Genomic DNA, 20,709 nt, shown 5'->3' on the forward strand with positions numbered 1-20,709 from the left:
GAGGGAAGGGAGAGGGCCAATTATGGTGCTTTTTTTTTAATTTGGGGGGGGGTAGTATGACAGATTCAATTAAAGGGTGGTACCCTTCCTGAAGAGTTTAATGGAATTCAAAGGAGGGTGACACTCCGGTCAGATGTCCATGCACCCCAAACCATTGAATGATTTGTTTGTTTGGTTAAAGCAGGGGGAAAGGTACATTCTCCAGCATAAATGACGGCTCGGACTGTCTGTGTTAAATGCTTTGAGTTCCACTGGATAGAGGGGTGGATAGCGAGGTTGGTTATACTTTACTTAAGCAGCCATGGGAATTATTTACAGGAACATTCACAGGTTTGAAAAACAAAATTATTTTATTTTTTTTTGGCTTTTGGCTAATGAACTATGACATTTTACTGGAGAAATGTGAGCCCACCAAAGCTGGGTTAGATTTTTGCAAATTTTGAATTTGACTTTTTTTATTTAGAATTTTTCTATTATTTTGGTTTTGCTTGTTTTTGCCAAAACTATGTTTTTTCGTTACTGAGATATTTAAAAAAAAAAAAAAAATCAATGCTTAATAACAAAGCCAAGCAATACTAACTGTCTGTGTTTGCTTAATATTTTTACACTACTTTAAATTATTTTATACACCTATATTTAGATTTTTATTTTGTAAATTGAAAAACAGTTACGTTTTAATGGAAACCCCTTATTTTTTTTTGTAAATATGACTAGTTGTTTAGTAATTAAATGATTTAAATGAGATTGGTTTTTTGCCTGCTGCCCGCATCAGTTATATACAATTAATTGTTTACAGAAAATTCCTTTAGGAAAAAGGCCCATTTTTCTTTAGAATAGCTGTAAAGGCTCCTGGGGATAAAAACATGGTAGTAGCCACTACCTGACCCCTTTGTGTAATTTGTTTAACTATTAGGTTTTTATGCAATGTGACTGTACTAAATTATATATATATTTACTTCATTGAATATTATTAAACTAAAATATTTTTATAATATTGTTACTTGTATACTATTTTTATAACTATTACTTTTTAATAATTTCATAACTTTTAACTGTTTAATTGTTTTTAATTTTTGTAGTATTAAATTTTACAAAAGCTATTTTTAACACTTTTTTTTGTTGAAATTATTTTTGCATTTAATTAAACATAATTTCGCTTTATTATATTACTTTTTGCTACTATAGATTTAACATTTTACTGGCAATGTATTTTTGTGATTTTAAACTTTTTATTTTTTTACTTAGGCCTGACCATTTGTCCAGCTTTTAACTCTTTACTCTCCTACAACAGTGTTTAAGGCACAGCAACTTCAGCCACCCCCATAGGTGCTACAATCACAGGAACTGAGAGGTAAGAGTCCTCCTACAGCTGCTCTCTACCAAGCCCCATCTGTACAAAGCTAGACGTCGGTACATTTTCTCAAGCTCTAACTCCCTCAGGAGGTGTGCGCTGGATGCAGGAAGCAGTGGGTGGGATTCAATGGCCTGTGCTTTGAGACAGGGTGTGTGTGTGGGGGGTGGTGAAGGTGTCAGAACAGATGATTACAGTGGTCCCTTCTGGCTTTACAATCGAGAAAGCTAGAGCCCTCACTGAAGTGGTCAGAACCAGGCTTAAGTTACCTGGCTTCTCTCCGTTCTCAGGGTTTCCAGGGATACTAGGATAAACCTCTGACCGCTGTTTCTTCTCAGCAGGATCCATTCTTTTCTCTCTTCTCAGGAGGACATATGCTGGGCTTCTTGCTTTCTTGCTGTAACTGGCGGGGATCAGGGGGAGGGAATCTGTCCCAGTCACCTGGAGAGACTCCTGACCCCTGACATTCTTCAGCTCTTGGTTGATCTGCAATGCAAGATGGAACAGTCGGAATACATAAAGGGCAGCTTCTGTGGATCTGCACTTGGAGGGTAGCGGAAGCACTGCTGTAACCTACCTGGGACATAGGGCTTGAAAAGTTCCCAATGGGAGATTATTAGACCTGACTTTCCCTATTCTTTAAAAGGTTCTGAGAGATCACACGCTAGGTGGAAAGTGCTCCCCGAGACACTGCTGCCTCAGATGCACTGCCAGGGGAAACTAAAGCAGGAGCTTTGACATCAGGGCTTTGACTGGACTCCCCAGATGCAGGTTCTCCCTTCGCATAGCACCCCAGTATTTCCCCCAAACACAATCCTGCTCCCCACAAGGTTCACCCTAGCCCCCTCATATTCCCTCCCCTTTATGCCCTCACACAGCCATTTCTCCCCCACCCTCACTGTCTGGTGGAAGGGGGAAGCAAGGCTGCGGGGGAGCTTGGGGCGAGGAGGATTGTTTTGAAGAGACCTGTGCTATGTGAAAGAGGTGTTCACGATGGGTGTGCAACAGGGATAGGCACCAGACCCAAAGCACCAGGCTCTCCTTGTGCTCCTGCCTCAGTTGCCCCCCCCCCCCCAATGCTGCTTCAGTGCACAATGCAGATTTTACGCGCTGATGCCTCAGCACTGTGGCACAGGGCTCCCCGCTTTACACCCTTCCCTTGTGCACAGCCCTATTCTCTTCTACTGCACACAACTCCCCCACCCTCTAGCCTGCCCACACGCATCCCCAGCCTCCCACTAGATTGACCAGATAGAATCATAGATTAGATTGGAAAGGCCTCAGGGGGTCATCTAGTCCAACCCCCTGCTCAAAGCAGGACTAACCCCAAATAAACCATCACAGCCAGGGCTTTGTCAAGCCGGGCCTTAAAAACCACTAAGGATGGAGATTCCAACACCTCCTTAGGTAACTCATTCCAGTGCTTCACCACTCTCCTAGTGAAAAAGATTTTCCTAATATCTAACCTAGACCTCCTCCACTGCAACTTGAGACCGTTGCTCCTTGTTCTGTCATCTGCCACCACTGAGAACAGCATAGCTGCATCCTCCCTGGAACCCCCTTTTCGGTAGTTAAAGGCTGCTAATAAAATGCCCTGTCATTCTTCTCTTCTGCAGACTAAATAAGCCCAGTTCCCTCAGCATCTCCTCAAAAGTTATGTGGTCTAACGCCTCAATTGTTTTTGTTGCTCTCCTCTGGACTCTCTCCAATTTGTCCACATTCTTTCTGTAGTGAAGGGCCCAAAACTGGACACAATACTCCAAATGTGGCCTTACCAGTGCCGAAAAGAGGGGAATTATCACTTCCCTCGATCTGCTGGCAATGCTCCTACTAATGCAGCTCAATATGTCGTTAGCCTTCTTGGCAACCAGGGCACACTGCTGACTCATAGCCAGCTTCTTATCTGCTGTAACCCCCAGGTCCTTTTCTTCAGAACTGCTGCCTAGCCAGTCGGTCTCCAGCCTGTAGCAGTGCATGAGATTCTTCCATCCTAAGTGCAGGACTCCACGTTTGTCCTTGTTGAATCGCATCAGATATTTTTTGGCCCAATCCTCCCATTTGTCTGTATCCTATCCCTACCCTACAGCATATCTATCACTCTCCCCAGCTTAGTGTCATCTGCAAACTTGCTGAGGGTGCAATCTACCCCATCTTCCACATCATTAATGAAGTTGTTAAACAAATTTAGCAAGGGTGAAAAACTGGGATGGGGGATGGTGGCTAATAGGTGCATATATAAGACAAAGCCCTGAATATCGGGACTGTGCCTATAAAATCGGGACATCTCCCAGTACTGCCTGGATATTGCTACTGAGTCTTCCCATCTCATGTCCCCTCCCACCCACTAACTCCTACCTATCATGCTCTTCTACACAGCTGTAATTCTCAGAACCTAAAAAGGGGATATTTGGTCAGATTCTAAAACCAGAATGTTCTATTCTGGATAAGAATCCAGCCAGCTGTTTCTCATTTGTTTCCTGAGAACTGCTAGCCTGTGTAAGAAAACAATAGGTGGCATCTTTCAGCTTATTTGCTAAGTGTGTAGTGACTTGTCTAAATGCCTTACTGGACTACTCAAAACTGCTTTCAAACAGCCCACCGCTGGCAGACAGCCCTTCCCTTAGGGCGAGGAGCACTCCCCCAAGAAAACACAGGACAGGTGACAGCTGCATTCTGGAGCCTTCCCTCAATTTACAAGCCACTGGCCCAAATACTCACTCCAGTAGAACTGCATAAATTTTTGACCACTGTTTTCCAGCCAAAGACTGAGGTTTTGTCCAAAAATAAGGGGGTATTTTTTGAGAAAAGTGTCGTTTTTACAGAAATTTTCCAGCAGGAAATTTCAAACTGAAAATTTTAGTTTTGGATTTAAAAAGCCACACCATTTTAAAAAAGATGTGGGGTGTTTTTTTTCCCCATACTTTTTGCCACTGAATGCAAAAGAACAAAGAGCATCTTTGGAGCCAGGATCTAAATTTGGAGGGTAGACTGGCACCCAGTAATATTTCTTATCTTATTAGACAGGAGAATTTGCAGGAGGTGTGTGCCCAGAAATTGATCGCATCCTGCTATGGGGATATTGCTTTTGGTGATGATCTGGACCTTCCCCCCTCAACCACCTCCATTCTGATGGTCTCAGAGCAGCACAACACTTTCTGTCTATTAGGATGATAAAATTTAGGGTCAGGTGCATTGGGGTCGGGTGTCTGGATCCAGCGGTGTCCATGTGCTGGATGAGGGTTTACAATGGGTAGATTTTTCCTGCTGGACTAGGAGAAGATTCCCTTGTTGTCATCTATTTTAAATATAGATTTGGGGGCCAAAGCTTGTCTGGGTCATTTTTTATTTAAACCACTTTGTGGATTCCCAGGAGACCCCAGGCCATGACTCACTGCCCCACCAACTCATTCCCCAACCAAGACCAGAGTCGCATGGGGACTCCGCAGAGCATCCGCATTATGACTCAGCATGTTCCTATCACCTTCTGGGTCCACAGGGACCTCAGTCTTAGTGCTGAGCATGCTCAGTGATCTCCCAACCCCTCGCACCCGCCACCAGCTCTCCAGTCTGGATCTCTACTGGGCACCCTAGGCAGCAGCCTGGCCAATTCCTGTTCCCCGCTCCCCAAACACACATGCCAGAGCCACCTGCTGCCTACCCCATGAAGGGTGCCCGGTACAGCAGAAGGAAGGAGGATTCTGACCACCCCACTGTGTTGTGGGGAGCTCTACTTTTCTGCAAGCTTCATGAGACCCTTCCATAGACACAGCGGGGTCCTGGACCCAGTTGCCTGAGCCTGAGCCTGAGCAGCCCAGGTTATGGCTTAGAGACCCCCCAACCTGGGCTCCCTTCCCCTGGCTCCAGCCCTCTCACCTGGGACACAGCTCTCACAAGGCGGCTGGGAGAAGAGACGCTCGACTTCTGCTGGCTGACAGGGGAGCCAGCCTCAGACCTCACATGTGAGCAGGAAAGGAGGGGGTGCACGTGGGGAGGGGGTGGAGCTAGCTCTCCACCAGTCAGGGTCTGAGCCAGGGCTTAATCTGTAAATGTAACCCTTTGCTAGACAGAGTCAGCAGCAGCAAGAGCCGGGTTCTATAGCTAGGGCTTCTTGTCAATGAGACAACACCAACCACAATGAGACAAAACCAAACTGCAATGAGACAAGACCAAAACGGCTCGAGTCCCCATCTAGTCATCTGGGGAGTCACACTCTATCTCCTAGGTGCTCCGGAAAGGCAATATTTCCCCTCTCGCCAGCACAGAGTCTGAGTGTAGAACGTGAACCTTTTAATAAAAGGAAGAAAGTAACACTGCACTGGTTTGGGAAAACAGTACAAACAGAATTCATAAACACAATGAGCAGAACCCACCCCAGAGTACATGGGGCATGTCCATCACCTCTCCCTTCTCACGCTCCCCTGCTTTACCAACCATTGTAGTTGCACTGTCCACTTCTTGGTCATGGAGCTTAACCAGCCCCCTCTGCTGGTCATCTGTAAGTCTCTCAAAGTTTCTTAGCTCCTTTAGCAACTTCAGTTTCAAGAACATAGGAAAATGCTCTGCTGATAGAGAAGCATTGTCCTTGTTTTTAACAAAACAAAAGAATCCAGGAAGAATAATTAATTCTACCTTTTAACAGGGGAAGAAAATAATCAATCCAACAGTAACCTTTGATCAGGACTAGTGCAGCCTCAGCAGAAGGACAATACCCCCAACTACTACTCTTACAGTGCTCTAGCATCCAATAGCCTCTTTTGTTGAGTTCTGTTCAGATGAGAGTGAATCTAAGCACACTTCTGCTGCCATTTGTTCATACAATTGGGGGGCAACATTTCATTACCCCTGCAATTAACACTAAAGTGATTTGTAACCAATCCCAGCCAGACTGATCATTTTCCATCATGCTCAGCACCTAGGTGTGCTTATGCAGATACAGTGCAATCACGCTGAGCACCTAGCTGTACCCATGCAAATACAGAGCCTATGCAAATAAAGTGCCTCCCCTTTCAGAGTAGGGGAGGGCCACTCACACCTTGCCTACATCATGCAAGAGGTGCCTGGGCTCAAGCAATTTTTTTACACTCATAACGGATGCAGCAAGGTGCCAGGGCTATGAACTGCCAAGCTCCAAGATATCAGGGCTCAGCCCTGGCAAGCCTGGTTTTAAGCACTGGACTGAGTGAAGAGGGCTCTGTGTAACGGGGGAGAGGGGAATACTGGCAAATTAGCTCTGTTAATCCCATTTCCCAGAGCACGTGTAAACCCCTGGTGAGCCAGTCTGTGCGGGGTATGAATTGTTAACGTCCTGCAGAATTTTCACTCTAGCTGCAGCATCTCATGCTTTTAGCTCTGGAAGTCCCTGGTTTATTCCTGGGTGTGACTGCTTGTCACACGTGCTTCTCAAATGCCCTGCATTTCAGTCTCCAGATCCCTTCCATTGCACAGAGATTAGGTTTGGTATCCCCTGCACTTTTATGGCTGGAAACCGACCCCTGCAACGTGGGCTCACAGCCTTGCGCTTTCAGAGAGAGATGCTCACACTTGAACAGTCCTGCAGCGCTGCAGGTTTCCTGCGTGAGCATGTGCGCACCCCTCCTCTTGGGAAATGCATTCCCACTGGGGTCTGGTGAGAGGTACAGCGAGGTGGGATGATGCCCAAGGACAGACCTGAATCTCACTAAGACATAGATTGTAAAGCCCTTGGGGCAGGGACCTTATTTTTTCCTCTGGCTTGGTATAGTGCTTGCAATGAGTCCTGTTAAAGTGAGACACTAGAACTGGTTGAAAATTTTCCAGCAGAACAGGTTTCAATTGGAAAGATCATAGAAATATAGGGCTGGAAAGGGCCTCAAGAGGTCATCAAATCCATCCGCCCGCACTGAGGCAAGACCAAATAATCCTAGACCCACTACTGTGAGGGGGGAGGTGCATTGCTTCATTTGGGGTACAAATCTCCCTCAGGTGGCCTCGCTGGAGGGAGCTCATGGTGTGCAGCAGGGGTCCTGGAGGCTTAGCGCTTCAATCCAAGGAGGCGGTAAAGCCGAGGGGCTTACCCTAGTGACAGAGTGAGACCCTAAGAGGTTCTGGCACCCTGAAGAGGTCCTTCCCAGGACTGGTTCAGAACATTGAGCCTGTGGATCCATGACAACCCAGACAAACCTCAATAACCATCATCGTTAGCATGTAGTGCTCTTCTTCTGTAGATCTCAGTGCTTTCCCAAAGGCAAGAACTTACCAGTATTCTAGAGGTGGAGGGGGAAATGGAGATGGAACCACAAAAAGGTAGGACTGGAGAGGACCTTGATACATCATCTAGCCCAGTCCCTTGCACTGAATCAGGACTAAGTATTGTCTAGTCCAACGGTTCCAAACCATGGTGGGTGGGACCACCTTGGTGGGGGAGGGGGGGACAAAGATTGCAGGGGGTCCATGAGGCTTCAGCTGAGGCTTGACAAAGCCCTGGTTGGGATGATATAGCTGAGGTTAGTCCTGCTTTGAGCAGGGGGTTGGACTAGATGACCTCCTGAGGTCCCTTCCAACTCTAATATTCTATGATTCTATGATTCTATGATTCTAATATTGAGGTCATTTAGCAGCCCCTTCTAAGCTCCTCACCAAGCACAGCAGCCTCGGGCTCGACACTAGCTGGTGTGGAAGAGCAGGCCCCCCAAGCTCCACACCTGTCGTGCACAGCCCCCCCCCCGAGCTCCATGCTGGCCAGAGCAGAGGAGCAGCTGTCCCCAGCCCCACACTGGCTGGGCGCCTGGCTAGAGAGGAGCAGCCCCACGCCAGTGGGGGCCTGCAGCAGCCCCAGCCAATGCGCCAGAACCTGTCTTCATGACTCTCAGTCCATGAGGGTTGGAAAGAGATGGGGACACACGGGGCGTGTGGTGGCGGCTGCGCTACGGTAGGCTTAGCTACTTATTCAGGTAATAGTAGCTTGTTATTATTATGTAATTTAGTGTTGTTATTATCATCATTATATGTGTTTATATGGGTTATATGTGTGTATAGTTGGTTTAGGGAGAGTAAGGTGGGGGAACATGTTTCACCTAGTGTTTACTAGTGGGACTTTGACTCAAAAATGTTGGGAACCACTAGCCCACCTCTGACAGGCCTTTGTCTAACCTGTTCTTAAAATCCTGCTGTGCAAAACAACCTCCCTATGTAATTTATTCCAGTGCTTAACTAACGTTAAAGTTGGGATGTTTTTCCTAAGGTCTAGTCTAAATCTTCCTATTTATTTTTTTAATCTAAGATACTTAATATGGCCCACAGGACCACAATCACTATCTTTAACAGATTACTGTTTGTATTAGAAATTCAATATTGCACCCCTTTACCACTAGCAACTTCCACAGGGAGTAAAATCTTAAGTTTCTAAAAACAGTATCTAAAAGAGTGTGTAAATAGACCAATAGCCTAAAATAGCAAAGATACAAATATTTTTCAAAGTAGATACAAAAACAAAATAAATTGAAAAAATATTTACAAAGAAATATCTACAAACATGATGTGATGCTTCAGACTGCTAATAAAACTGGAATCTTTCTTCCTTCTCAGAAAAGGAGTTTTCGTCTCCCAAGAACTCTCAGTGGATCTTCCCATGATCCTAGCGCATTTTAAGAACTATCCTGCTGATCCTCAATCTTTGGGGCAAGGTAGTATTTTAAGTGTCCCATATCAGCAATCTTGTACTCCACAACTAATGGAACAGCTGCAGACATACTAAGGGTAACTGTAGGCAACAGTGGCGTGGCTTTGGTAAAAAAATTCAAGTACCTCAAAGCAAAAGTGAGCTGGACTGGTTCGTGTTAGAAGGCCAATATATCAGCCTCAGGATCAGTAGGTCCCTTTTCCCCCGGTAGCTGAGCAGGGATTGTTCCCGGTTAATTAATACACCTGGAGCCAACCAAGGCCCCACCCAGGACTTGTTAAAAGCCTCCCCTGCAGAGAACGGGTGTGGCTGGAGTTATGGGAGCAAGTAGGCAAGATGCTGTCAAGAGTCGGAAGGGTGTAGGAGATGGAGCAGAATGCTGGCAGGAAAGGACTCTGCAATTACAAAGACTGAGGGAGGGAAAAACCCTGCCTGTAAAGGGCAAAGGACCTTTCCCAGCCCTGGAGACCTAAAAGGAGAAACCCTGCCAGAAGGGAAAGATTGAACTAAACATTTGGTTTGGCACTACCACACCTGTGGAGCTGTCAGAGATCAAGAACCTTTCCTAGTAAGGAGTCCAGGAAGGGCCCCTGTCTGAGCAGGGTACAGACATGAAGTCAAGGGGCATGGAGAAGTAACCCAGGGAAGCCAGCAGCTTTCCTGAAGCCACAGTATGATGCTGCTGCTTGTAGGGTCCCTGGGTTGGGGCCTGGAGTCGAGGGTGTGACCGCCCCACCGTCCCCCAGTCCTCCACCGGCTATTTATTGGAGGGGAAAGAAGCCCACTGAAGAGGCAAGGGCCTAAGAGAACCAGAAGCAGGACTGGGAGCCAGCAGGGAGCAGCCATCTTAGAGCGACTGCATTACCCTGACTCACCACTAGAGGGAGGAAGAAACACTAAGGGGTGAAGCAATTCCCTGACCTACCACTAGAAGGACCTGAGGTAGAGGAAGAGCTTTCTCACAACTCTTATTCATGGTTGTTTTTCAAGTATAACGAATACTGTAGCCCATTAGTGGGTTCACTAAGCTAAGGTGAAATAGGGGCATTCCCCTGAAGTCTCTCCCAAATACATGCAGCTTGTGGGAGGCTGGCTGGGATAATGGATGGTGAAATGAAGTCTAGCCTCTTGCCTGTTCACAGTTTGTCCAGGCATCATTGCAAACGCCCTGGGACCTGATTCTCTACTTCCTTAAACAGCTGGTTTACACCACTGCAGGATGGGTGCGAGACTTGGTTTGCACCTAAAATCAGATTGACCTAGCTGCATTGCTCAGCGCTATGATAAATTTCACACCCTGTGTGACATAGTTAGGTCGACCTAACCCCCGCTGTCGATGGAAGAATTATCTCAGAGAGGGAGATTAAATACACAGATGGAAAAATTCCTTCTGCCATTGTAGGAAGCATGTGCACTCTGGCATTATAGTGGTGCAGCTGCAGCGCCGTAGCTGTGCTGCTGTTGTGTAGACATACCTGGACTCCTGTTGAAAGCCAATGAAATTCAAGCTTCCAGGAGAGACAAGGTGGGTGAGGTAATATCTTTTATCCTGGGACCAAAACGGCTACAACTACAGTGCATACGACAATGGGAGATACCGCATTTTGCCGTCTGAAACTCCACAACATGAAGAAAAAGAAAGCAAAGCTTAAAGAAGTTGGTCCAATAAAAGTTATTACCTCAAGTTTCTAAGACACTTCAATCTGTCCAAAGGCTTTCAAATGAATGGATAGCCCTTTCGGGCATTAATTCCTGATGAGGTTCATCAGCCCAGCATCTCTAGAAAGCAGAGCTCGGACTCTGCTGGGTAAGATACAAACACATTAAGAAATAAAGAGGGAGAAGGGTTGCATTTAAGAATGTGGAAGAGGAAGCCCCAGACATTCTGCTTGGGTGCTGTATCCCTCCTCCCACTCCCGGCATCGCCTATTTTTGGCTGCAAGTTCTTTGGGGTTGTGAACGAGTCTTACTGACGTTTGTTAGGACAGCAGCTATCAAAATGGTGCCCCTTGCAGACCATGAAATTTCAGCTAAGCTGGGCCTACTTATAAAATTAAACTACCAAATTAATAAGTGCATATTGCAGAGTATATGAAATAGTGACTGGAGTTCCTTTTGAAAAGGGGTGATTGTTTCTCATTGCAACACATCCATGCTGTCTTTCTATTCTCAAAGTATGTCTGGTATTTCATTAAGATAACTGTTTATTAATTGCCTCTCTGTCTGGACCATTTTCCCTAATGAATTTATCCTCTGGGAGTAACTCATCTATGCAGTAAACAGAAATGTGTTAAATGCAGGGCGTGCTAGACCTTCACGGCTCCAGACCTCTCAAAATTCCTTATGATCAAAGCTAATGGCTGGATGCCACCCCAGGTATTGCTCAATTTAATCACAACAACCCCAATACCCCTTTGTTTGAAGGGTGGAACACTGAAACTAAAGAACAAATCTAGGTGGCTAGCACCTTTTCACCAATGAAAGCACATGGGTCTCTCCCTCTTGTATTGTTTTCTGGAATTCCTGTGGTTACTCATGTAAATTACCAAAATGCTTTGAAAAACATTGGATTTAAGAATATAAAAGAGAAGCAATGGAAATAAGCAAGCAGGCAAGCTTCAAGAGAAGAAGAATCACTCTTGACAAGAAACTGAGAAGAACTAACATCTTGCCCAGCTGTCTTCTGAGACCACGGATCCAGGCTCCCGGGGAAAACTGCTAAGAAACCATCACCGCCTCTTGCCTGCATTGGTGAGGATAATTGCTTTTGCAGCTAAAATATACTGGACTTTTGGTTTGGGGGCTCATTTTATATGTTTATAAGTATAGTAATTAAAGCCTTTCTGTCATTATCCAACGAGAGTCGTGTCAATTCCTGAGCACACTAATAGCAGATCACAGTCTGTGAGGTAACACCCCTGATCTTCATTAGAGCCTTTGGGTGTTACTGTGAGGAGAGATCAGCACCAAGTTACTCAGCAGCACCCTTTCTGCCCTGCTCTTAAAATAAGCTAACAGCAGGCCTGTCACTGTTACCCAACACAGCACCTAAGAGTTATTGGAGGCCCAGTGCAATCTGAGTTGCTTGGCTACGGTTCCGAGGCCTAGCATAGCTTAAGCTGCTTGTTTGACCATTCCAGCATCGCAGCTTGACATCTTCCAGTTGGCAGAGACAAATAGGACTACTGAGTAACTTGCAGATGTCTCAGTTTCTGCATATCATAGCTCATAATGAGACGAAATACATAACATGTATGTTTGCAGCTGCACATAGATAACGGTGAGGGGAATAACAAATTATCCTTGAAGGTCTGGGGGTACACTTTTCCACTGCCAAGGGACATACTTTCTCACCACCTCTCCTGTCACCAGATGTTCTTTTGACGACCCCACTTATCATGGTGAGAATGGAATGCAGTCAAGGGTGAGAACCCAATATAGGTAATAGAATATTTAATAATTAGTAGAGAGATAATTAGGTGAAAGCTGTGTATAGAAAGGTATAAAAAGTCACCATTTAGATAAAGGGGCATGCTTCATCAACGCCAGATTCTGTGGAAGGTGCTGCCAGTCGGACCAAAGGAATCCACTGACTCCCTGGCAGGTCCTCTGAGGAAAAACGTTCCTATATAGAGCCTTCTGAGTGACTGTTTAGCTCTCCAGATTTAGAAAACCTTGCCCATCCTTATTGATCTGCAAATCGGGTGTACTATGTCTCACTGGTATTCACACTGATCACTAAGCATCCAGTATCAACAAGAGTCACCTCTGTATTGCTCTTCCCCGGAGTAGTCCTTAGACAGCAAGGAAATTCTTCACTGAAAGGTAGTTCAGAGTCTGGAACTCTCCAGCCATCTTATCAGCACCCTGCACGTTGTGCTGTCATGTCACAGCGGCCCAAATCATTGCAACCGTGATTTCACTCCTCCCATTCCAAACATGCACTTATGGGGGCAGCACCGCAGAAAAAGCAGATCAGAAGTCTAACAAGCTGGACCTGATTGAATCCCATACATGTCGCTGGGAGGCGTCAGGCACTGAGCACTGTGGCATGTCTGTTTTTTCTTAGCCGTTCATGTATGTGTCGCGTTTGGTGCAGATCCAGTTTCTCAGAGTGTGGCACCACGAGGAGCTGACGACAGCATCGATCAGATATGCGCATTTGCCGTTTGCTTTGACTCCAAACCTGCAATGCAAGCACCACTGAGCCGTGAGTCACGCCTCTGCATATTACATAGCACAGCAGATTAAGGCAAGCAGCAACAGGGCCCTAATTACGCTGCGCTCCACTGCTCTTCCCCATGCTGCCTCCCCACGGCATCTGTGCCCAGCATTCCCTGGCTATTTCTTTTACGACCAAATTCAGTTCATTGTATGATGCCCTCCTATGTTCAGCAGACAGCACTGGGGTTAGCACTGGTACTTCCCTAATGCAGGCAAAACTTCAGGCCGGATGGGGCTCTGACCAAAGGCAGGATGTCTGCAGCCCATCACACTATTCGATCTGCGTGTACCTTCTGTTGCCCCCAACCCCTGGTTGACCTGTTTATTTAGACTGTAAGCTCTTTGGGGCAAGGACAGTCTCTCACTGTGTGTCTGCCTGGCACAATGGGCCCTGATCTCAGCTGGAGACCCTGGCTGTTTCCATAATGCCAACATCAGTAATAATAATAATAATAATAAATTTACCTTGGGCTGTGTCTGTTACACAGGGGACCTCAGCCAGTAACGTTGCTACAACAGTGCAAACAGACATACAGAAGACCAAACGTCCCCTCAAAGCCAGCTCCATTAAACAGTGCAGCCCCCTCCCCCTCAACTCCCTGACAGCGCCGAGTAGGAGTTCCAAAATACTATGTTCGGTCTGTTTAATGCCAGAGAAAGATTATCAGTGGTTTTGTCTTCCAACCAATCTTAGACTGGCCCAGGTTCAATGTTTGCTTGAGTCACATGTGTCCCAACACCTAGAAAGAAAGAAGACTCACAGTTTGTTGAATTCTGCACCGTTCACCCATCTCCAGGGCTGGCCTTCTTCCCGCCGCAGGCCGATCCAGTGCTCAGACAGGCCTTTATAGCGCAGCATGAAAGCCTTTTTATAAAAGAAAAGGGAAGACGTTATTTCTCCACTGCCCAGGCTTGTTCTAACAGGTATTTCATTCTCTCTCTTGTTAGGGACCTGGACAAGCAGGAGTCCCAACTGTGGGTAGCAAAGCCTATCTAGTTAAGACTAGGGGGTCAAACGCTTTGTTGCTTTTGTAAGTTGAACCGGGAGGCTCCTGGCATCCCTCCATTCTGCCCCACAAGCTCCCTGCGTGCCTTCCTCCCATCCTCTTATTAGATGGGAAAGTAACTTGTTAAGAAGTACAGGCTGAAGCTTGAATCTTTTTTTTTTCTTTTACCTGTAACCCTGTTTCCAAATGCTTTTACATGAATCTCTGTCTCAAGCTCTGTTAAAAAAGAAAATTCAATATGGTTTTATTATAGACACATTTAAATGCCCTGTGCTATGGAGAGTATTGAACTGAGATGAAAGCAGTGAATGGAGGTGCCCTGCTTCCCCGGAGGAGCGGATCGGTGAACACTGCAGGTGCCCAGAAAGTGCAACAAATTGGGGGGTATAAGTTACTAGGGAACAAAGTTAAGAGGTAAAAGGTGGGGCTCATGGACCCAAGAGTGGAGTGTTTGGGGCTGGCAGAGTTGGGAGACTTTTCCCTGGTGGGCACAGATAAGGCTCTCTCAAGTGGTAAGCAGGTGATAGTGATTCACCTTGGACACAGTGGGTGACCTGCTAAAGTGTCATACCTTCCTCATGGCAGGGGCTCTATGTGTCCTCCATTTCCTCCAAATCACCATTTCCCCTTCCACCCCAACCCTATGTAGTTAAGATTATGTTAATTTCACAAACTTTTAACTATCTGAACAGCAGTCCTTGCTGGGGGACTCGCACTCTGAACCTGATATGTGGCTGATCCTCCACGAGAAAAGCCGAATGCATTTAATTGTTAAAATGTAGATGGGAAAAAAAAATCAAATTTAAAAATGCATTTCTTAAGATTTCTGCAGTCTGATGAAGCCCCGCCTTTTTTTTAAAGGCACATTGCCTGGTTAGAGAGCTGTGCATTCATTTTCCCTGCCAGGCCAAGGTGCCCGACCCTGACTGCTGGAAATGTAGTTGACTCACTGAAACTCTGCAAAATTCATCTACCCCTGGAAAAGCCACTTTTCTCAAGGAATAGGGGAAAATTGCAGACATGGAAAAAAGAACCGATTGCATGGTTTTGGGGGGGCTCTTTATTTATTGATGCATTTGACACGTTCTCCACATTCACAGCTTTCATTTAAAGCAAGCTTAAGCTACGCATCCTGCAACTTGTTCCACATAGTGCGTCATTGAAGTTCATGGACCCCTACACAGAACCCTCTTGATGTGAATGGGGCTCCATGTGAGTGCAAAGAATCATAGAATATTAGGATTGGATGGGACCTCAGGAGCTCATCTAGTCCAACCTCCTACTCAAAGCCGAGCTAAACCCAACCAAATCATCCCAGCCAGGGCTTTGTCAAGCCAGGCCTTAAAGACCTCTAAGGATGGAGATTCCACCACCTCCCTAGGTAACCCATTCCAGTGCTCACTACCCTCCCAGTGAAAAAGTATTTTGTAATATCCTCCCGCATTGCAACTTGAGACCATTGCTCCTTGTTCTGTCATCTGCCACCACTGAGAACAGCCTATCTCCTTCCTCTTTGGAACCCCACTTCAGGTAGTTGAAGGCTGCTATCAAATCCCCCTCACACTTCTCTTCTGCAAACTAAATAAGCCCAGTTCCCGCAGCCTTTCCTAATAAGTCATGTGCTCCAGTTCCCTAATATTTTTGTTACCCTCTGCTGGACTCTCTCCAATTTGTCCACATCCTTCCTGTAGTGGGGGGATGAAAACTGGACACAGTACTCCAAATGTGGCCTCACCAGTGCCGAATAGAGGGGAATAATCACTTCCCTCAGCCTGCTGGCAGTGCTCCTATTAATGCAGCCCAATATGCTGTTGTGTCAGCCTGGGCTGAACAACTTGTTGGATCATGCGTCTATGTCTGTATCTCTTCCCTTTCGTGGAGATACACCCATTCCAACCTAAACCAATTCCCATTAACCCAAACTTAGAGAAAACTACATATGCTTTAGCTGAACTCGCCCCCTTTTCCAAACTTAATTATCTTTGTTCCACTCTAACTAGAAACATTTAAAAATGTGAGCCTTAAAGGTAACTTGCAGAGCATTTTTTTAACATGGGTTTGGAGAGGCTAAAGGACAATTAAAAGAATTGGGGGTGGAGGGGACAGAAAAATATTTTGGCGCTTTTTTAAAGCCAAGAATATTGTGTCTGATCTTTTTATGGTTTTGCTGGAGAAGGGCCTCGAGGATGTATACTGGGAGCTCTAATACTGTAACTAAAGAGGCCAAATGTTTTAACAAAGGCTTGCTTTCTCCAAAGTGTTTGTTTGTTATTAGAGGCATAAGTGTGTGCAGACACATTAAAAGCCTTTCTTTCTCAATTCCTCAGCTTTCACTCTTGTGATGCAATAATCTCATTAGTCCTCCAGTCACAACTGAGTCTTCTAGGCTAAGAAAGTCCAAATTTTCCAGGAAAATATCTGTTCCCTCCCTTTTGCCCACCTCTACTTCTATTTTTCAGGTCATTCTTAACACAGCCTGTTCTTTTTCCTCCCCTATTTTTTTCAGCTAGAACAAGAAAATAAAATACAAAAAGCTAAGGTGAACAAAACTTCAAATTAAATGTTCACGTCATTGAAGTGATGAATGTAACATACTGCTAATATTAGATTTGCCCACACATTAGACCATGAGCCTTAGATTATTTAAATTCCCTGACTTGACTACATTTAAATGAATAAATGTAACGGGGCATTAACGTAGTTCCTCTTCTGGCAAGCATCTTTGGTTGAAATACTCAAGCTGACTAGGAGATGCAGCTGCAAGCTTCTGTGAAATATCAAAGGGAGTTTCAAAGCTTATTAGAAGACAGATGCCTGGTCTACACTAGAAAATGAGGTCAGTTGAACTACATTGGTCAGGGGTGTGAAAAATCCACACTCTGGAATGTTGTAGTTAAGCAGACCTAAGTCCCTGTGTAGACAGAACTGGGTTGATGGGAGAATTCTTCCATCAACCTAGCCACCGCCCCTTAGGGAGGTGGATTACTTCCTATGCCAATGGAAGAATCCTTCCTGTTCATGAAGGTATTGTCTACTCTGAAGTGCTGAAGCATTTAAGTGCAGAGAAGCCCTCAGCCTCACAAGTCTCAGTTGTTACTTATTCAGGGCTGGAGTTCAATTAACAAACATTCACTCAGTCCAGCCTTGAGGTTAAGACACTGGACCAAGACTCAAGAGTTCTCTGTTTAATTCTCAGCTCTATCACAGCCTCCTTAGGCAAGTCACTGCATCTTCCCAGGCCTCAGTTCCCCACCTGTAACATGGGGGAAAGGATACTGACCTCCTTCGTAAAGTACTTTGAGATCTACTGATGAAAAGCAGTAGATTCACAGATTCCAGAGCCAGAAAGGACCATTGTGATCATCTAGTCTGACCTCCTGTGTAACCCAGGCCAGAGAGCATCCCCTAAATAAGAGCTAGGTATTATTACTCCTAGTGATCATTAGAGCTGGGCAAATAACTGATTTTTGGTTTGCTGGCTGGGCAAAAAAACCCCAAAACAGTTCACGTCAAACACAAAAGTTCTGAAATATTTTGCAGACTCAAAAACTCTGTTTTGGACCAAAATAAATGCTCTCGCCATCCCAATATGTTTGGTTTCCAGCCATTTTTAAAGGGCAAGATTCACTAAACGGGAGGAGGTAGTGATGAAGGGTGTCTCCCTTATAACTTTTAGCCGCGTGTTTAGGAGACAGCCAAGATGTGGGAAACTGAGGCTCAAGTGCCCCCTCTGCCTGGTGTGGAAAAGGGAAACAAATTCAAATCCTATCTCCCAGGAGGAGGCCCTAAGAACCACACTGTGGGATACTCTCGGTGTGTGGGTACCTCTCATTCTCTCCTATTGAAGCTGTTCCACTTCGTAGAAATAAATATTCACTGGAGCAGGGGCATGTGAATCTGGGCCTCCTAGCCCCTATGTAAGTGCCTTAACCACTGGGCTATGGGGTATTCCAGGGCAGGTATCCCTCATTCTCTCCTGTTGAAGCTGTTCCATGTTGTATAGGATACCTGAATGGTCACTAGGGCAGACAGCAAGTGAGACTGACTCTATAGCCTGGTGGTTAGGGCACCCATCTGGGAAAAGACCAAAGTTCTGATCCCTGCTACATGCTCATTTTGTAGTCTGAAGGGGTCTCACCTTTTCCTGCATGGTGTCGATCACAGCTAGGGAGGCACCGAAGGAAGAGCAATTGCTCTGGCTGACGGCCCAATTTCCTTCAGCCTCTGAGAAATAGTAACATTTCCCGAGGTATCCGATCCAGCCTTCAGGGCACAAAGGGACAGCAGGGGTGCCCTGATGAGCAAAATGAAGTTTCACTGAAGGAAAAGACAGAAAGTAACAGACACAGGGTGACTGAGAGACGCATCTGTTCCTGTGCAATTATATGCATCAGTAAGAATTTCAGACACACACTTTCCCTCAGAGATTAACTCTATCCCTCATGTGCCCAGCACTCAGATCTCTATATTTGATTCAGTATATAAAAAAGGAAGAGACTTTATTTTTAATAAGAAAAAACAATCTGACTGAAAATCACAGAATAAAAACCTAAGATCAGCCACACTGGGTCAAACCAATGATCCATCTAGCTCAGTATCCTGTCTTCCAAAAGCAGCCAGCGCCTGCTGCTTCAGGAGTGAACAGACAGTGGTGTACTGAGGGTCTCCGGAGCCCGGGGGCCAAGCCTACTTTTGTGCCCCACCGGGCCTCATACCCCCCACACAGCAGGAGGGGTCCCAACGCCACCCCCCAGCTGCACTGGGGGGGGTTGGTACCTGTAGGGGAGGCAGGGTGTGAGGCACAGGGGGTTCAAATGCAGCCCAGCAGCCAGGTGTCGGTTTGGATGAGGCAGCCTCACTCCCACCTCCCCCTGGCCTAGGGAGAGGGCCTGGGCTAGTCCTTAACGATGCATGGAGGGGGGAGGCACTGAGGGGTGGCCCTCAGAGCCTCCTGCGTCCCCTGCCTCCCACTTACTGCGAAGGGCTGGCCCAGCACCCCCGCACAGGCCGGCACCCAGGCGCCTGGCCCCCGATTGGTACACCACTGTGAACAGAACAGGCCAATTATCAAGTGATCCATCCCTTGTCGTCCAGTTTCAGTTTCTCGCATTCAGATGTTTAGGGACACTTAGAGTATGTGGCTGTGTCCCTCACCATCTTGGCTAGCAGCCAATGATGGACCTATCCTCCATGAAGTTACCTAGCTCTTTTTTGAACCCTGTTATAGTTTTGGCCTTCTCAACATCCCCTGACAATGAGTCCCACAGGTTGACTGCGTGTTGCGTGAAGACATACTTCATTTTGTTTGTTTTAAACCTGCTTCTTATTAGTTATAATGTTACCCCTAGTTCTTGTGTCATATGAAAGGGTAAATGACAATTCTCCTATTAACTTTTTCCACAACATTCAGGATTTTATAGACCTCGGTCATATTGCCCACATAGTCATCTCTTTTTTAAGTTGAACAGCCCCAGTCTTTTTCTCTCTCCTTGTATGGAAGCTGTTCCATACCCCTAATCTTTTTTGTCACCATTCTCTGCATCTTTTCCAATTCTAATATATCTTTGAGTTGAGGTGACCAGAACTGCACGCAATACTCAAGGTGTGGGTACACCACAGATTCATGTAGTGGCATTATGATATTTTCGGTCTTATTATTGATCCCTACCATAATGGTCCCTAACATTTTATTAGCTTTTCTGACTGCCTTTGCACATTGAGAGGATGTTTTCAGAGAACTATGCATGAAGACTCCAAGATCTCTTTCTTGAGTTGTAACAGCTAATTTAGACTCCATCATTTTGTACGTATAATTAGGATTATTTTTTCTAATGTGCCTTACTTTGCACCTTGTCACCACATAGTGTATTCTAAAAAACTCAAAACCTAGTTAAAGTTTGCACTGACTAGTTCTGAGAAAGATTCTAACTCATTCCACCTCTCCTTTAGAGGCCTCTTTATCCAATACTGAATCAGATAAAAGATAGCCAACTATATAAATGAAAGATCTGAATGAAGCTTTAATTCTTTCCCGGGGGGGGGGGGGGGGGCGAGGAGGGGAAGGCCATGGGACTGGTGCCCATGAATTATGCCCCAGAGATGGTTTTAAGGGCTTATGAGGCCCTTATGTAAATGGGAATTGGAGCAAGTGGCTTGTATAAATCCAGCCTGGCCTAACTATCTGAGGTAGGAAGAGAGAAAAATGTGTGATTGCAGCAGCTCCTGGGCTGAATGGAAAACAGAACGGAGTAGGGAGCACTGAACTCTCACCTGACAAAGTCACGATGGTGACGACAGCAATGGTCAAGAGAATACTGAGGACTTCACGTGTAAAATATTTCCAGAGCTTGGCCCAATGCTGATCACCTGAAAGAGAGAAAGCTATTGGTCCTTCTGGAGGAGGTGAATGTAAGGACACAGAATCAAGAATATCAGCATTTCAGCTGCCAGATAGGGCATTTAATGAAATG

General features: G+C 45.8%; 1 protein-coding gene across 1 annotated transcript; it reads right to left on the reverse strand.

Annotated features, from left to right (window-relative positions):
• Positions 1-12,323: 12,323 nt before the first annotated feature.
• On the reverse strand, positions 12,324-20,605 carry LOC137158567 (C-type lectin domain family 2 member B-like; the record flags this gene model as incomplete). Its single annotated transcript, XM_067556368.1, has 4 exons — positions 12,324-13,194; positions 13,994-14,097; positions 18,378-18,556; positions 20,510-20,605. Coding segments are annotated over 4 exons (500 nt in total), but the record flags the coding sequence as incomplete, so codon positions are not given.
• Positions 20,606-20,709: the final 104 nt, after the last annotated feature.

This window comes from Emydura macquarii, unplaced genomic scaffold (assembly GCF_026122565.2).
Source record: "Emydura macquarii macquarii isolate MOO-44397 ecotype Brisbane River unplaced genomic scaffold, CSIRO-AGI_Emac_v2 contig_1746, whole genome shotgun sequence".
NCBI classification, from domain to species: Eukaryota; Metazoa; Chordata; order Testudines; family Chelidae; genus Emydura; species Emydura macquarii.